General features: G+C 37.8%; 1 protein-coding gene across 1 annotated transcript in view; it reads left to right on the plus strand.

Moving 5' to 3' along the window:
• The first annotated feature begins 503 nt into the window (after positions 1-503).
• LOC131592094 (receptor-type tyrosine-protein phosphatase zeta-like) overlaps positions 504-18,637 on the plus strand; it is a 108,494-nt gene continuing 90,360 nt past the window's right edge. Inside the window, exons 1-2 of the mRNA XM_058863371.1 lie at positions 504-555; positions 15,226-15,291. Of these exons, the coding sequence (XP_058719354.1) occupies positions 504-555; positions 15,226-15,291 (118 nt within the window). The remainder of the gene's footprint in view (positions 556-15,225; positions 15,292-18,637) is intronic.

Raw genomic sequence — 18,637 nt, forward strand, 5'->3', positions numbered from 1 at the left:
TAATTAATCTGCTGTAGAATATTTCCAGAGATTAATGGTAGATTTGTATTAGGGATTGCTTGCTTTTGATGATAAGGATGACAAGGTTAAAAGGAGTAAATACATTAATGTAAGAAAATAAACAGTTCAGTATCTATTATTCATGCAAGTTTGGTTTTTTTGCAGTATCTATCAAGTGCTACTTGAACATTTTCAACGTTACCAATGTTAGCTAAATAAATTTGCCTTATTGTTGCATGAATCTGCATGTAGAGAGCGTTGTAACTACATTTCTTGGCCTTCCTTGAAAATGGCATTACCCAACAGCTTTAGAGTGGGATGAGGCAGATATTTTAATGCAGAACTCTGAATTAAGACAGCAAGGACACTTGGTACTTACCCCTAATCCAATTTAAGGGCTGTAAATCCAGATCCAAATCACAGAATTATTTTCATATGAACTACTGTGCCCTATGCATGTCCACCAGTGGAGATGTTTGGACATTAAAACTGGAATGGGAAACATGGTAGCTGCACAAGGTGTAAGAGAGAAGACCATTGATGAACAACCACAGTGTAAGCAACAACATAATCTCATCCAGGCAGAGAAAAAACACTTAAGTACTGTAATGGCTGGCATTTTTACAGGAAATTAAATTTTCTTTCTCCATGTGAACAGACAATAGCAGCAAGGATATCCTTAAATGTTGCAACAAAAGATAAGAGCATAGGCAGAGGTATACTGTTAGGGAGTATCTCAAATGTTTTTACAGGGGAAATAGGGATCTATGGCCAGATCAGGCTATTCTCTTGGTTCTCCACATCAAACACAATTGGATAAAGCAGAACTTCTAGAAACTGTTCAAGGGAAAAAGCAATATTAACAATAATGGTCACTTAAATAAAACTTTGTGGAGTAATTGGGTTGAACCGTACAGTGAGGAATCACAGAATTGGAGCATTTGAAAATTCTATTGTCCAAGGCATAAAAGGTGTACTCTGCAGTGTTGGTTAGGCCAAAATCTGCTCTACCCTATTCTCTTACAAGGGCAGTGAAAGACAATATTGTCTAAAACCAGCATTTGCTCTTTGAACAAAGATTGCAACACTAAAGTAAGCATCATGGGATCCCAGTTCTATAAGGCAGCTGCAACTGATGGATCTGAAAGTTTTCCTTTTATTAGGTATATCACTTCACAGTCATGTTTTGCTTCCCTGATGGAATTTCAGAGACCTAAGGGGCACGTTGCTGAAGAGCATCCAGGGACACCTCCTGTGAATTGAAGCAAGGGAAGAGTCAATCATATCATTTTTTCCAGCCATCTTCTCAAAATTAGCTTCTTTGTTTACCTGGATATAAAAGTAAATTGTCCATCACAGAACAGTAAGTGATATTTATTTTAAGTTTAAATAGTAGTTTTATTTCATTAAGGCAATATGCTGCCACTGTTTCAAACACCATGGATCATTTCCATGTGGTCTGCAGGTAGGAGGAATAGCCATGTTGGGTCATCCATGAATTCAGTATTGTGTGACAGAGGCTAGTGCAGATGTTTCAGAAGAGTGGACATGAAATCATACAGTAGGTTGAAGTTAAATACTCCCCAATCTTTTCTCTTGTTTCTCATCTATGCTAGGTAGCTTTCAAAATGTATTGTGATAAGACCAAGTATTCCTAATCTCCTTATAGTTATTTCAGTCTTCATTTAGCTGTTATCTTGAACACTTTCTTGCAGTGATAATTTCCTACACAGATGTGAATAAAGTGAATCCTTTCACTGCTTTTCTTTCAGCCTCCTCATTAATGCCCTGGGTGTTCTTGTTCTTCCAAGGTGATGGGAACAAATGTTCCCAGTCTTCACCTTAGCAACATTCATTATTCTTTAGGTTTGTTTTCTTTCCTAAACAAGCATTCTTAACTTTTTCTATCTCCTTATCTAGAACTTTTCCATGGACACTTTCATCAGTGTTCCCTCTCACCCATGTTATTTTGCTTAATTGTTTTCAAGAAGGCAAATTCAGTATAGAATGCAGTTTTCCAGATGAAGCCACACTGATAATATGTTTTAATGGGCAATAATATTTTTTGTTCACCATTTTTCGAGTATTTCCAAATTTATGCTTGGACTCCAGCTATACATTGAATGAAGAACTTGATTTAGCTGTCCATGGATGCCCTGGTCTATGCTATCAGCTGATAAAAGTTAATTAGAAATCCCACAAAGTAAAAGCAGGGTTTTTTCTGGTGCTTTTTTTCAATTATTTTTTGCTGCTACTTCTGTCAAAGCTAATCATCATTTGGCATTGTTACACGTTTTCCTTGCTTGTTACAGCTCTTTTAATTTATTGACACCATAGTCTTATCCAATCTGATTAAATGAAACCTCAGTGCACCACAACATTTTGCCATATCCTCTTGGATCTTATAACTGTTTCCCTTTCTGGAAACTTAGTAGATGTTTTGAAAAAATGTTGCTATTTAAACTGGAAATATTTTATCTTCAGGAACTCTTTAAAAAGCTCATGCATTTAATTACTGAAGGTAGGTGTCTGTACTATTTTGCCACCCATGGTGCCCCTTGAATGTCAGTTTGAATTATGGTGCCGTCATCACTCTTTAATGACTCTTGTGCTGTTCACTGGGTAACCTGTCTGCTGTGCATATTAAAAGAAAGGCTTTGGCTTGTTTGTGTTCAAGAGGTACTTTGTAGATTTGCACCAGCACTGTAACTCTAAGCTTTGTCCTGCTGGACATTTACCATTTACCTATTTTACATGTGGCCACTGAAGTCATACTGTGCTGATTATTTCATCCTTTTCTCCCTTAGGAATTCAGTTTGCTCTTCTTTGTTAGCCTTTGTGACATAGCCACGTATATATATATATTTATGCATTAAATATATATTTATATTTTTATATATGTATATAGTATATCTGTTATTAGGGCTCAGACTTGTTCTTTTAGAGTCAGCTGCATGTTCCTCTCCTCTCAGCAGTTTTATTTTCCTCATGGCAATCTCCAGTGCCTAGAAGTTTAAACCTTCCTTGTTCACTCAAAGTGAGTTTTAGAACTCTGTTCATTTTGTCTGTTTGGGTCTGCACCCTTAAATTGAAGCATCTATAAGAAAACAGGCAGGGAGAGAGGTTCTTCTAAGGCTATACATAAACTTCTAGGCCGTTCCCTATTCATAACTCTGCATTACTAGGCATGATATGTGAGTTGGGCTTCCTCCCTAGAACAACGGCAGAAGTGTCTAAATGGCCCTAGGACAAAGCACCCTAATTATGTGCCCAACAAGTACTCACAGCAGACACTCTGAATCCAGCCTATTGAAGATTTTCCCCATACCATAAAACCTTTATATAAATATTCATAAGAGAGAGGGGGACAGGCAGACATGCTTCACAAGCTGCTAATTAATGCCTTTACCCGTGGTTTTATTGCTCTACACCTAAACCAAGGACAGACTGTGTTTATCGAGGGCTTTGAGGATTTGGGGAGCCTGCAGTGAGAGTTCATTGTTAAAATCCTCTTCTGGTACTAATTCTTCATCCCTGAAGAGCCAAAAATCTCTTAGTTCTGTGGGAAGTTGAGATCTGAACCAGCAAAGAGTTTAGGCAGGTGAATTCCCAATGAGGGAATGACTTTCATCAGTCCTGGTGTAAATTCACAAGCCTCTTTAGTGCATGGAAACCTGAGTATGAGATTCAAGCATGTTCATGGTTACTGACTTACCATACATTTTTAAATAATGTTTTCTTGATTCTGGTTGCTATTGATTAATGAAGCAATTAATTAATTTATTACTTAGCTATAAAAATAATTCAGTCAGGGTGCATGAGTAATTGCATGTTTTTCTAGTTAGGTACATTGTATTTAACTTCATGTTTCAGTGTTTAGTTTGTAATACAAATTTGCCTATGAATCATGGTGACATTCCCAGGCTCCCAGATTTGTTTCAAAGATTTAATTTCCCACTATTAGAAAGTCACAGTCAATTTGCAGTTGGTTATTGAGTGTTGACAGCTGACTGCCACAAGTATGAACTTTCAGTTGTATTGAACTAATGGGAGCCTAAGAGGAGTTCTGCAGTGGGATTCTCAGTTCAAACTGTGTTACACACTTAGTGTAGGATTCCAAGTAACAAGAGGTCAGAACCTCCATTTTGTGGTTCAGTGCACAAATTAAGGCTTTTCATGAGTGCCACCACCACCTCAGACCTGTGAAAATGCTTTTTACTGTCTTAGATTGGATTATATGGGGAAATGGTTATTGCAGGAAGGTGAAATTTCATGTTTACAGTGATTTTTCAAACCATATTTCTATCATCATATGGGGCTATTATTTCCACGTTTTGGGTTAAATCTTGCTTAACACAGTTTGTCTCCTGACAGAATTCAACTGGCACTAGAACTGAAAGAATATGAACTAACAAAATAATGTTGCGGGCTTGTTTTTCTGAAACCACAAATCTGCATTGTCTGCTATAACTGTTACATAAAACAGTTATGTAAAAAAAAAAAACCAAAAAAACTAAAATTAGCAAATCCAAACCACTCCAGTGCATAAAGTAGACATTAGGAGGAAGGGTAGGTGATGGTTGTATGCCACTGTATAGTGGGTTTGTGTTCAGTCTGCATTCACGTGGGCCTTATATTGCTTCCCAGTAAGATTTACTGTACCACTCCAAGATGAAGAGCATGTCGATTGCATAGATAGGAGCAAGGTACATGACTATATAGATCATGCAAAACATCTGATTGAAACCTCTCACTCTCTACTTCCCAATATTATTAGTATCTGAATTCCGAAATTGTCATTGAAGTTCCAGTTTTGTAGGTGAGTGATACAGGACTAGGATGAGATTCCTGTTTCCTTAATGGAAATTCCTGTCTTGGGCATACAGAAAACCACGAGACAGACTTTGATCCTAAAACTATATCAAATGGTCACTACAGAGTAGATGACAAGTAGGAAAAGAGAATTAAAAATGGAGTCAAGAAAGCAAATGTGAAGAAAATAGATTTTAAATTGGCCTCCCTGACCTTATTTTATTTGATATCCACCCCCCTCTCTTTTTAAAAATTAAATTTGTTTTAGAAAAGAAAAAAAATCAAGTGTCAATATTGCTGTAGTTGGCTACAATAAGCAATCACATCCAGGAGCAATCAATGCTCCAATGTTGTTTGCAGCAACCTGTGAAAGTAAAAGTATTGTTCTGTAGAACAATACACCATATTTCTGTGTGTTTGATGAGGTTGGGAACCAGATACTGAGCTTATTAAAACACAAGTAAAGCATGCTGGTCAGCAAAAATCTAGTGTGAGCTCTCAGTGCCTGGATTGTACGAAAATACAGCAGTGGTGCAGCACCCTACCTGCATGGTGCAGGAGTTGGAAAACACAGAGGAAAGCCCAGACCATCCTCTGGAGCTTCAAGCCATCCCATTTTTTGGTACACTTTCATATAACTTCCCAAAGTAATAATAAGAAGCTAAAACAATGTCATTTAATCTGTCCATATTGACTTTTAAGTTTTTGAAATGAACTTCTGAATAGCTGAAGTGAAATCTTAAAATGATATTCCACCAAAAGCAGAGGCCATGCTAATTAAACTTGGGACTGTGTGTTGTTGGTAGCTGTGAGATCTGGATGAGCATTATGGGAACTTCAGCCCCAGCCAACAGCACCAGACCCTCAACAAACAGCCCCTTCCAACTGCCAGAGCTCAAAGATCTGGGAAAAATTCTGGCTGAGTGCACTAAACTTTTTTTTTTTTCTGATCTGTGTGGCATGTACTTCTTTTTTCTAGTAATTTCCTGGTTTAGGTTATGCCATAGAGGTTTAATTCAACACATTTCAAATATATTGTGGTGAAATCTCACTTAGAGATTGTATTTGGACTGTACATAGAGTCAACAGGTGTGGTTCACCTTATTCAACAATGAATTTCCAAAGGCTTTTGTAATTTTATACAGCAGGAGTCAGACTGAAAAGTGACACTTAGGCAAAAGACAGACACCCAAGTCCTGAAAATGCTAAATGATAAATGCTTGACTTTGCAGATACTTCACTTCTTTCCCTGAAAATCTTCTGAATGCTTAAAATTCTGCTTTAGAGTTTGCTGAGAATTTTAGTCTGGATAGCAGGGAGCAGCCTGAAGCTTTTTTCATATCTAACACGTATTTCTAATTTAAAAAATAGATGATCTTTCAGGTGTTCTTTAAAAATTGAATGTCATCAGAATAGGTTAAAAGACGCCTTTGAAGTGTTAAGCTCCTTTTCACTTTTCAGTGCCAATTCTCCTTTTTACTGTATCCTACTGGCTTGAAAACTCCATGAATACCAGGAGACAAGTTCTTTTTCCTCAGACTGGCAAGAGGTGGATCTCTGGGGCAATTGCTCCTTAAGAGCACAAGACAGGGCAGAGGGAACCAATAGGGTAAAAGACAGCATAGATTTTCTATCAACTCAGTGTATTGTTAAATACAGTATCACAAATGAATTTTAAAGTAATTGCATTATTCTAATTATTTGCTCTGTGATCTTTAATGCCACCTTATTAATATTTCTGCTGCATTCTAGTAAAAAAAAATTATTACAAAATCATAACACAAACTAATAATTATTTGTCTTTGCTTTGACTTTGGTTTCTGTTTCTAGTGTGCCAGTGTTTGTCACATATTTCTCTGTTGTCTATCAATCACGAAAAACTGTTGGTTTTTTTTTTTTAATTACGTGCTTCTGTGATGAATTGCAATAAAGAAATGGCTAAAGGAAAAGAGTAAACATGAGATTTGAATCATGATGTTATCATAAGGAAGAACAATATGTGTGTATGTATTTATATAGTCCTTTTAGACAAATCCTTATAGATCAACATTTATGTGGATGTACTGATGCACATATATAATATAATTGTTAGGATTTGTCAAAAAACACCAGGTTGTATATTGGTTTACATGTTTTTATTTGTTTTTTCATTATGTTTGTATATTTTTTATGAAATTGAGACAGATATTTTTAGAGATATGCAGTTGCTATTGGATTTTCATGATGAGCTTTGGAATTTTTCAGACTTGATGTTGTGGTGTGTAGTTTCCTCAAGGGAGTAGAATGATGTTGGTATTGTGTTATAAAAAGAATGTGGCATAATCCCTAGACTTATTTGAATACTTACAAGAAAATCATCCAGAGCAACCTCTCTCTTCCCCATGGTTATTGAAAAATAATTTCATTGAGACTGTAATATGACTGGAGGGATAATGGTTGAGTAGACTTTGCAATTCCAGCATCAAATAAATGGGAAAGGAAAATATATAATAATTAAGTACTTCCTCCTGTAAGGAATTATCTTTCTCTCAATACCCCCTCCACCAACATCTTCAAAGGATCCAGTCTAAAGCTGTTCATTCAGGTCCCCAAGATGATTTTAGCCATTGAAATATATTGCAAAAGACAAAATTTCTAACAGCTTGACTTCACAATCCCTACTGTGATAAAAAAGCATTTATTTCAGTAAATGATACTTTGAGGTGGCTTGCATAAGGTTTACTCTCAAGAGTTTTAGATAAATATTGCCAAAGATTTAGAGCTTTACTGGTTGGTAGCTTCTAATATTAACAGACAGAGAGGCATTGAAGAAATATAGTAATTTTAAAAAACCCCCAACTTTCCAAAAGCCAATTAAATGTGAACTCTGGGATTTTGGATATAGGAGTTAAATTTATTTTATTTTTCATTGCACTTTTATTGCAATGTTTCTTGTTTGCTGGAAAGGGAATTGTGAATGGTTTTACACTTAGGTCTGAAATATAAGAAGCAAAGCACATATCCTTTGTTCATAATTATTACAGTACACAGGATTTTGCTAGACATTGGGATCATTTAAGTTATTGGAATACCTGGAATGTTGAAGAGGATTATGCAAATAAAATTGTGTTACCTATACTATTTATGTTTAAACAAAGTTCAGTTGTTTTTATCGCTTTCTTACTTCTCTGGTACTGCTGCAACAGAAATAAATTAATTTTGAAATCAAATGTCTATAGTTTCTCTGATTTGATACATTTCTTGTTTTTTCATGTCTGGTCTGGATTTACTTTTTATTTATATAATTCCATGAATTTACATGTGTTGCATTAAAAGACTCTCCGGGTATGGGGAAAAGAATCTGGGTAGCAACAGAGCTATAAAAGAGTATGTGTTAGGAATCACTCCCCTGCACCTGCTTTTTTTCAGTATCAGTTCCAATTTCTATCATAAACACCACCTTGCCTCTGTTCATTCATGGGGCAGTGGTATAAAATTTTTGGGGAGTTACAGTCTTCCTAAGTCCCTCCTGGTTTTGGCTTTGGACACATTTTTAGGTGCTTCAGCAGCAATCTAGTCCTGTAGTTTTGCAAGGCTATCTCACTCTGCAGGTCCTTAAATTATTGATAAATCCTCGTGTTTAGCCCAGGGGCTTCACAGGCACTTCATTTCACTCACCTGTGCCTGCTCAACATAAACCCTGGTAAGTACCACTCCCCCAGATGAAAGCTGTCCTGTTACCTTGGCTTCAGTGAGCAGACACCTGAATGCTATGTCAGTGACCAGAGAAGCCTTAAGGTTTGCTACAGACAGTGCTTCAGCTGTTGGGAAATGGCTGTGTGGGAGGCTGAACTCAATCAGACCATTTGGGTGTACAAGATCCCAGGTGGAAGGAGACATCTAACATTTCCCACTACTTTGCTTGCAGTCGGGATTGAAGGAGGCAGCCAGTAATTTAACCATGTTGAATCATACCCTAGAGTATCCCTCCCAATTTCCACTGCCTGCTTAGGAATTTCAGGGCCACTCTAAACCGCATATAAAACTCATGTAAAATTCCAGAATGGAACCTAAATTGGTCAAACTGGAGTCCATGTTACATTTGAATGTACAAACACATTAGAAAATCGTGATGAAATGTGATTTATGAACCTTAGCAGATGCCATAGGTATTATATTTGTAATTCATGGCACTATTCTCTGTAAAGTTGTGACAGGTGAAGTAAGCAGTGTGCCTGTTAATACTCTGGGGCTTAATATTAGCTACTTTTAAATTAAATCAGTCAATCTTTTTCTTCTAGTTTTTCTTCTATTTTTTTTATCTTTAACACAATTTGTGTTAGTAAATAAACACAACAATGGTCAAATGAGAAGAAGAATTTTATTCTGGCTTTATATTTAGTGCAGGAAGAGTCTCACTTGTCAATGTGTGTTGGAATGAGCAGCTTACACTCAAGTGTGATGGAAGGGACTGACTCTCTTTATGTATACCCAATCATGTACCAAAGCTTGATATAAGCCTACATAGAAGAAACTGTGGGTTAAAGAAAACATTAAATTTCAACAAGGGTGTGAGAGTTCTCAGACAGGTCTTGACAGAAGTCTTAGACACTTTGACAGTCAGGGAAAAAGAATATATGAGATCATAGAGGTGGGTTATTAAAGTATTTTTGCATTATTAAGAATTTTACAGATAGCATTACAGAATTAAATATATTCATAAGAAGAGGGAGACCTTACTCAGGCAAATGTATATCATTCTGTTAAAGGGATTAATAGTTAGCTACTGTCTTTTAAAACTTCAGGACTGTTATCAGGTTGTGCTCTGAATCTTTTCATTTCCTCTGTCAGTATAAATTACAGTTATTTCAGTTTGAGGCAATGAAGCTACACCATCATAAGATCGATGAAAGATATGGAAGTGGGTTCTGTGACCTTTCTGTCAATGAAAGAGGCTCAAATAAGTAAATTAAAATTGTGCAGGAAGCAATCCATTTATCATCAGATGGGATTTTGCAGTTTTACCTGTGTTTAATGTTCTCAGAAGCAGAACCTGTATAATGAAACTCTATCCAGTCTATTTAATTGTATTCTTTTCTTATTTGACAAGCACTGAGCAACTCTTGTTAATTACATGTAGTTTCTTTTTTAAAAAATTATTATTATGGTATTTTTGCAGTTTGTCTTCCTCTCTGACTTCTTTGCAACAATTTTGCCTGGTGTCCCACTTCTTAGCCACTATCTATGCAGAGATTCTCTTTCAGCTACCCTGTATAAGCACTGCTATTACCATACCATTTCAGTTTGTTCTACAACTCCTAATTCTTCTCCAGTGAAGATACACATATCTTAATCTACAAATAAACCATTTGTCTGATAACATGTGTCTGATAATAACCAATGCCAACTGACCAGCCAAGTGGATTAAAAGAGGGCAAATATGAAATGAGAATTTCCCAGTATAATCTTCCCAATTTCATCTATAGACTTAGTGAGCCAAAAGTGGTGTCACTGTGTTTGAGCAGTGTTTGTGGATTTCTCCTTCACAGATTTTTAAATAATTTCCAAACCCATGTAATCCTCTGATATTCATAGCTTCCCACTTCTGCAGTCAGTAATACTAGTGTACACAGCTGAGCTCTCATGAGACACATTTGCTTGAAACAAGAGTTTCTGTGTTTCTCAAAGAGAAGATTATGGCAGTTTTCAGTGATTGCTCATCCTTGCTGGTATTCTGAGAGGTCCTGTGCACTTCCTTGGCCTAAGAACCATGCATTGAACCTTCCCCATGTAAAATGGAATTTTAATACCTTTATCTCCATGACTGTACTGCATTGCCATTATCCACTTATACCAGATGAGTAGTTATGACTTTAGAATCTATCCTCTTTGCGCTCAAATTAGAATTTAGGAGGAAAATTGTGTGGACCGTGTATTCCAGGACCAAACCATGTTTGTAATTAAAATGCATAGTTCATAATATCTACCCATCCTCTACATGCAGAACACCATTGTCCTATTTGTAGATCTAATGCTGACATTACTTAATGTGTCCCAGTTCCCATAAATAAGTCATTCCGGTGTCAGAATCTCATAAATGCCAGATCCACTGCAGGTGCAACTCACGAGTTAAGGCTTGGGTGGAGGTAAAAGCACAAGGAGGTTGTTCCTTTTTCCTCTTGAGTCTAGCAGCTGGTATATCCTGATACTGCTGTGGCACAACGGCATAAAGGGTAAAATTACAGTATCCTGATATAAATGTCAGTCCCAGATTATGCCTGATCTTGTACCCTTTGTAGCAAAGCAGCATGTGGAGTGCAGCATCCTCAGACTCTTGAGCACTGTCCTTAGAAAGCCCTTTTATACCAAGGCTTAGGAGAGGGATCTCTGGTGGATTCTTGGAGCTTGTTGCCTCAGCATCTCTGAGAGGAATTTCCCCAACAGAACCCAGAGATTTAAGGTTCCATTTCCTCTTCTCTGACTCTTTTTTGATGGCACACAGTGTCAAATCAACAGGATCTCTCTCACAGAAAATTTTTTCTGTTAATTATTAAAGCTAATAATTTTTCACCTTTAGATATGCATAAACATGCTAAGGATTAGGATGTTTCATTCACAGCACTAAATCAAAAGAAACTCAGCTGAGGCCAGGAAGTACAAAAGGAATATGAGACTCATGTCAGAAAGAAGAAAATCTAGTTATTCATACTTTATAAACAGGAAAAAGTATCTACAAGATCTTATTACTCCTAGCACTATGCTTTAACCAGAGATCATGTTCTTTCTTTGCCCTTGTGACTGAACATAAGACAGGGTCAGTCACAAATAAGTCGGTCCTGCTACCCATGAATAGCAGGGGAGCATTTGCAACCATTATTTCTGATTTCATGGGCCTTGGGCACTGGGACACATACTGTTTCAACAGAATAAAAAAAAAAACCAAAACAAGTCTTACAGCCTCAGACAGAAACATTTGACTTTGAAGGAGGGTAGTAAAAGTGGGGGAAGGGAAAGCATTTAATGATATCTTGCATGTCTCCTTAATAGGCATAGAAAGATAACTATAAAACTGTTTAAAACATGATCCCAAAACCAAGCTGCCCTGTTCTGTGAATAAATTAACAGTTTATGGAAACTTGTTCAATTGCTTCCTAGAAACAAAAAAGAGTATTTAGTATTTTTTGCTTCATAAAGCAGCACCTCATCCAATAAAATTCAAATTATTTTAGGCATTGTCTGGAGACTTCAGTCTGTCACAGGAGTCATGCAGACTGTCAAGCTGATCAAGCTCAATCAGTATCATAGATTTAAGTATAAAACCATAAACTTGACATCAGTTTTTCCTTCTTTCTTTTTATTTTTTTTTTTTGTGAAGGAGGATGTTCTTCCCATATTCATTTAAATTAAGTGCAAGGAATTTAAATAGTATTTAAACAGAAGTACCCGCTGTCATATATCATCAGCAAAAGGGATGTTGATTTCTTAGCTTTAAATAAAACTGAAAAATAAAATAATTTCCTTCCAGCTGGTCTCTACACTGTTAGCTGTTGAACAGTGACAGTTTGCACAGCAGTAGAATGCATGGTTGTGTTTCCCAGGGCAATTTACATCAGCAGCTCAAAGGAACAGTTGCTACGTGGCTTGACCTCACACAGCACTTTCCTCCACCACGCACGCTAGCTATGAATCTTCAGTCATTTCCCACATGAAATTTGCTTCTCTTCCCCAGTGTTGCCACATTTTTAAAGTGTAAAGAGATGAGACCAAAACCACTGAGAGCCCCTGCAGATGCAAGAAGGTTCATGGCTGTGAGTGTGCTATGGAGAGGCTGTGGACACACAGCTGGCGAATAACAGAGGAAAGAAGGTGTGTCCTGACACCTCCTGGAATCTTTAAAGACTTACTGTAAGATTTGCTGGGTCTGTAAGTGTGTAATGCACCAAACACAGTGAACCTTGCCCATTTTTTTTCTTACTCATTGAAACTGTCACTATTTGTTCATCAGGACTCCCTGTGAAATTTAAAAAGTAGTAGGAAGCTCTCATGCCCAGGCCTTGCTTAGTTTGCATGTGGCTGCTCAACTGATTGTGGAATGCGGGAAGTAACAATTAGGAGGACAATGGATAAAGAAGGAAACTGGAGACATCAACTAACAGCCATGAATCACAACTTACACAGCTCTCTGTTCCATAATTAATTGAAGGAGCAGGCACAATGCACATTGACTTGGAAATGTGGTCCAAAGACAACTTTGGTGCATGTAAATCCTTTTCCACTGCCCTTACTTGTCTGTGAGGTTTGATCTCAGTCAGGAGTGAATGTTGTGAATTGTTACAAGGCATAGTTCGGTGTTTTTCTGGCAGTGAGGGAGAAGGAGAAGAGGAAAAAATATTAAAGGACAATCACATCACATGGAAGAAGTAGAAGTCTGGTGAAATTAATAAAACATGGACTTCAGATAACAGAAAGTCACTGTAAGACACACAAACATGTAAACTTGCAAATAGCAATTATGATTTAACATCCTGTAATCAGTACTACATTTTTGCATGAAAGAAGAAGAAATGGATGTTATGAAACTGCTTCATTAAATCATTTACTGCAGAGGATGAGCAAATTCTGTGACATTTTCTCAAGGAAACAACCCATATATGTGTTCAACATGCTCAAGGGCAAATATTTCTTAGATAAGCTGTACTGCACTTCTCTAGAATAGTAATGAGGTTGCTTAACATTATGGCTCTTGAAATTATGATCTAAAAAAAACATGTATCTGCAATTTACATGCTTTAGTAATTATTAGGGGGCATAGTCATCTATTTGCCCATATCACTGTGTTGCCAGAATTTCCCTAGGACTGGCATAAAAAGAATAATAGTGAAGGTTATTCAGTAGTCAAAGTCAATGACCATTCATAGTTTGGTATTTCTCTCTAGAAAAATATATATAATTTAAAAGTAATTAGTATCTAACCTTTCTCCATCAGATTTATGGACGTACAAGTAATACTTTATTTATAATTATGCCAGTGATAGAACACAATTAAATGATATTATAGAATATTTTATTCATTATCTTTATAATTTATCTTGTATCAGCAGTACAAAGTTACAAAAAAGCATGTAAAGTCATGACTACATTCAAGCAGAAGTTTAACTGTCATCGACATCCTGGTTATCTAGAAAGGTTCGTTCAAAGGACATCACAAAACTGGATTTCTTCATGGGAGACTTATTAATTTTAAAAGGGAAGGCAGGCAGGAAGGCAGGAAGGCAGGAAGGAAGGCAGGAAGGCAGGAAGGCAGGAAGGAAGGCAGGAAGGAAGGAAGGAAGGAAGGAAGGAAGGAAGGAAGGAAGGAAGGAAGGAAGGAAGGAAGGAAGGAAGGAAGGAAGGAAGGAAGGAAGGAAGGAAGGAAGGAAGGAAGGAAGGAAGGAAGGAAGGAAGGAAGGAAGGAAGGAAGGAAGGAAGGAAGGAAGGAAGGAAGGCAGGAAGGAAGGCAGGAAGGAAGGAAGGCAGGAAGGAAGGAAGGCAGGAAGGAAGGAAGGCAGGAAGGAAGGAAGGCAGGAAGGAAGGAAGGAAGGAAGGAAGGAAGGAAGGAAGGAAGGAAGGAAGGAAGGAAGGAAGGAAGGAAGGAAGGAAGGAAGGAAGGAAGGAAGGAAGGAAGGAAGGAAGGAAGGAAGGAAGGAAGGAAGGAAGGAAGGAAGGAAGGCAGGAAGGCAGGAAGGAAGGCAGGAAGGCAGGAAGGCAGGAAGGAAGGAAGGCAGGAAGGAAGGAAGGAAGGAAGGAAGGAAGGCAGGAAGGAAGGCAGGAAGGAAGGCAGGAAGGCAGGCAGGAAGGCAGGCAGGAAGGAAGGCAGGAAGGCAGGAAGGAAGGCAGGAAGGAAGGAAGGAAGGCAGGAAGGCAGGAAGGAAGGCAGGAAGGAAGGAAGGAAGGCAGGAAGGCAGGAAGGAAGGCAGGAAGGAAGGCAGGAAGGAAGGCAGGAAGGCAGGAAGGAAGGAAGGAAGGAAGGAAGGAAGGAAGGAAGGAAGGAAGGAAGGAAGGAAGGAAGGAAGGAAGGAAGGAAGGAAGGAAGGAAGGAAGGAAGGAAGGAAGGAAGGAAGGAAGGAAGGAAGGAAGGAAGGAAGGAAGGAAGGAAGGAAGGGAGGGAGGGAGGGAGGGAGGGAGGGAGGGAGGGAGGGAGGGAGGGAGGGAGGGAGGGAGGAAGGAAGGAAGGAAGGACTGTTTGCTTTGCTTGTATCCTTAATATGCTGCAATGTTAATGATATTCAGATTCTGTTTAACCAGTACTTATCATCTGAGGTCCAAAATAAGGACAAATTAAATTATTTATCATTAATTAAAAGAGTGATTATCTTGGGGGGGGGCATGTCATCAACACTTCAAGGTGCTGTTAGGCTTCTGGTTTTAATATTGTAAATTATTACTGTTTTGCAGATTTGGTGTACGGATACTATAGACAACAGAGGAAATTGATTGAAGAGATTGATTGGTCATATACAGGTAAGCAAAACTGTCTATTGAATAACTTATTTCACTCTGATATTTTTGTGTTCATTGTTACAATTTTAAGAGTCTCGTGTGTCTGTATAGCACTTACCATATGCCTAAGCAATTGCTAAAGTGTAGATAATGGAATCTGAAAAATACAGGAACTTTACAATAGGAGAGTATTTTAATCTATTTAATCAGTATTTTAATCTACTTAGTAATATAATACATCTATTACTTTTGGAAAGAGAAAGTCCTTATCCTTAAAACCTCAACCTGAGACCTGACTTACTTGATGAAGGATGGGCCTGTAAATTGTTAGGTGCTCGTTAATCATCTTGACGTTATTGTTCTAGCAAATCTGAAAAGCAGTCAGGCTGAAATAAGTCACAGTACATTATGTGGGAAAGAACCTACAGAGATGGATATCTATTGCATATGAACTTCTACCCTGTGCTTGTGAACACTTGAGCATCCTTTCCAAGTCCCATCCTGACTCTCCTAAAAACTCAGTTACTTTGTCTCTCTCATTTGAACGAGTGAGAAAGATATGTTCTGAAATTCTTCATGACCATTGCCTCGTTAAAAAGAACAATGGAAAATTCACAATTAGCCTCTTAGGTTCTTGTGCATAAGTAATTTCAGTTTTCAGTAACACTGAAAATTTGTCCTAGGTCTCTTTTGCCCAACATGCAGGAAGTGAGTTTTTATGGATGTGTGTAGGCTCTTACATTTTCAATTGCTTAAGTTACTGTTTCAAAAATACCAAACTATGAAAAGTAAGGACTGTCAGATTTCAGTCTTAAATTTGATTCAAAATATGTTCCTGTAGTCAAGGAAAATTACACCATTCTTTTTATTTCTCTCACTCTCTTTCTCATTTTCAAGACAGTTTTTATTTTCTAGTGTAAAACATATCTAACAAGTTTTAAGCCTAGAGAGAATTGAAACAGGCTAGTCATAAACCTTTCAAAATGAGATTTATAATGAAGACTCCCACTTACACAGATTGTAGTGCAAAATTCAAGCACAAGATCAATCAATACAGTATTTTATGTTCAAGCTCGATCCATGTTTTAATATTGTAGTTAGAGAACTGCAAGGATAAACCTCCTCCATTCCTGGTGACCTTTAAAGGATAGCAAATGGGGTTTGTTTAGGATATCAGAGGATACAGCTCTTCCCTAGGCTGCACAGAGCACCCACGCACTGTGCAGCTGCTGCAGCATCCACAGGTCACCCTTGATGGATATTTTGTTTGGAAAAACAGCACAGACTTGGCATGTCAGATGATTCATACCTGTTGTTTCTCTTCCTTAACATGTGAGATACCTGTGTGTAGTCATCTCAATTCATGTGCTTTGCTCTTGTGACTCCCCAGCTGGCAAAGCCTTTCTCCCCATGCAGACCTGTACAGGAGCCCTGCCTAGCACTGTGAGCCTTGGCTAGCCTCCTACTGCTCCTGCAGTCTCCTGCCCAAAACACACCCTTCCCTGCTCCTGCAGCCTCCTGCCCAAAACACACCCTTCCCTGCTCCTGCAGCCTCCTGCCCCAAACACACCCTTCCCTGCTCCTGCAGCCTCCTGCCCAAAACACACCCTTCCCTGATCCTGCAGCCTCCTGCCCCAAACACACCCTTCCCTGATCCTGCAGCCTCCCCTCTGCTGCACTATCTGTGTGCCCCCAGCATTCTCAAACAGCTGACTGCATGTGTGGTCAAAAATGGATATTCAAAGCTTTTGGGGAAGGAAGGCTGCATGTAAATCAGGTACTCAGAGCTTAGGGCTAGCAACTGTTTGCAAGCTGAGTACTATGGGATGCTTTGCTGAAATACCAGGTAATTGGTTCATGGCATAAGGTGGAATATACAAGCCCCGCTTGCAGTAATAAAAAGACAGTCTTCCTGAATGTGAAAAAAAAAAAATTAGAGATTTTAACATTGTTTTTTGGAGGTACAGAGGTCTAGAGACCTAAGCATATTGGTTTTGATCTCCTTCATTTAAAACTTAAATTATTTCATTCCTGAGGCAAGTGTTATCAGGTGCTACATGTGTAAGCACTGTACCTAGCACAGGGTCATGGTTGTGAGGCATAGACCAACATGCACACTTCTGAATGGATGAACTGTGCTTTGCCAGTACATTTTTTCCTCAGCCACCAGTTACATTCTGCTGTCTTATAACCTGCTGACTGAAAGACGGAAAGTGGAAAATTTCATTGAAAGTGAAAAATTAGACTCAGTGTGCCAATGAAGTGTTTTGAATGGGCCTGGGGATTCTGAAACCATAGTCTAATCCACCATGGGTAAGAGAAATCCAACTGGCTTGGTAAATTAACCTGAGTAATTCTCTGTATCAAATAAGAAGTTTCAGATACACTAGCCACAGTGGGTCAATATACTCCTTTACTGGGATGGTGCTGTGAGGTGAAAATAAAATGGAACTAGAGAGTTTTACCTGCTAAAATCATCCAATATCTGAAGGTGAAGTTTCATAATAAAGCAATTTTGCATGCTGGAAATTAATATGAGTCATCATCAGGTTTTGACTCTTGGATAAATATATAATGAAGTCATAAATGCTACTGGAAACATTTTGTAATACTTTAAGAGCGCTGTTTTAAGCCATGAACAAAACCTGCATTTGCAAGCATTAATTTCATCTTTTATGTCCTGACTTTGCATGTATTTGCATAAACAAATGCAATGTTAAAGAACTGAAAGGTACAAGTTCTTGTTACAGATGCATCCAGTTTTTTCTGGAATAAGTGGATCCTGAAACTAACCTATTTGTAAAAATGACTTTATTTTAACAACTTTGTCTTGTATTTTTCATTTAAGCAGGCATAGAAATTTAAAAAAATACCAAGAATACTTGGAAATGGTGTCATACGGCACAACCATTTTTTGTTGTAGAAAAATTCGGTCTACTGTGAAAATTCTGTTTCCTTAGATCAGTTACATACTAATTGATAAGCAAAGGTCATTTAGACAATATTTAACTGAACCACTAAGATTAGTTGTTCACATATTACTTCAAAGCATAAAGCAAGTATATGAACTTCAGTTACTTTCTGTCATAGAGGTAAAAGATTAATATTTTTTTTGATGATTTGCTTATCTGTGGGGTTTTTTGACAGAAGGAATGATATGGTGCTGTTTTCTGGATCTGATGTTTGGGGATTTTAAAAAAAAAAACAAAAACTGGGCTGATTTGATAGTAGTCCATCAAAGGTCCAAATCTAAAAGTTCACACGTAAAACTGGCAAGTGATACCACAAGAAAGATTTTTTTCCCCAGTGAAATATCTTTCTGTTGGGTCTCACTCTTGGGATTTTGATTCTTGTTCACAACAAACAA

The sequence above is a fragment of the Poecile atricapillus genome, chromosome W, assembly GCF_030490865.1.
Source record: "Poecile atricapillus isolate bPoeAtr1 chromosome W, bPoeAtr1.hap1, whole genome shotgun sequence".
Lineage (NCBI taxonomy): Eukaryota > Metazoa > Chordata > Aves > Passeriformes > Paridae > Poecile > Poecile atricapillus.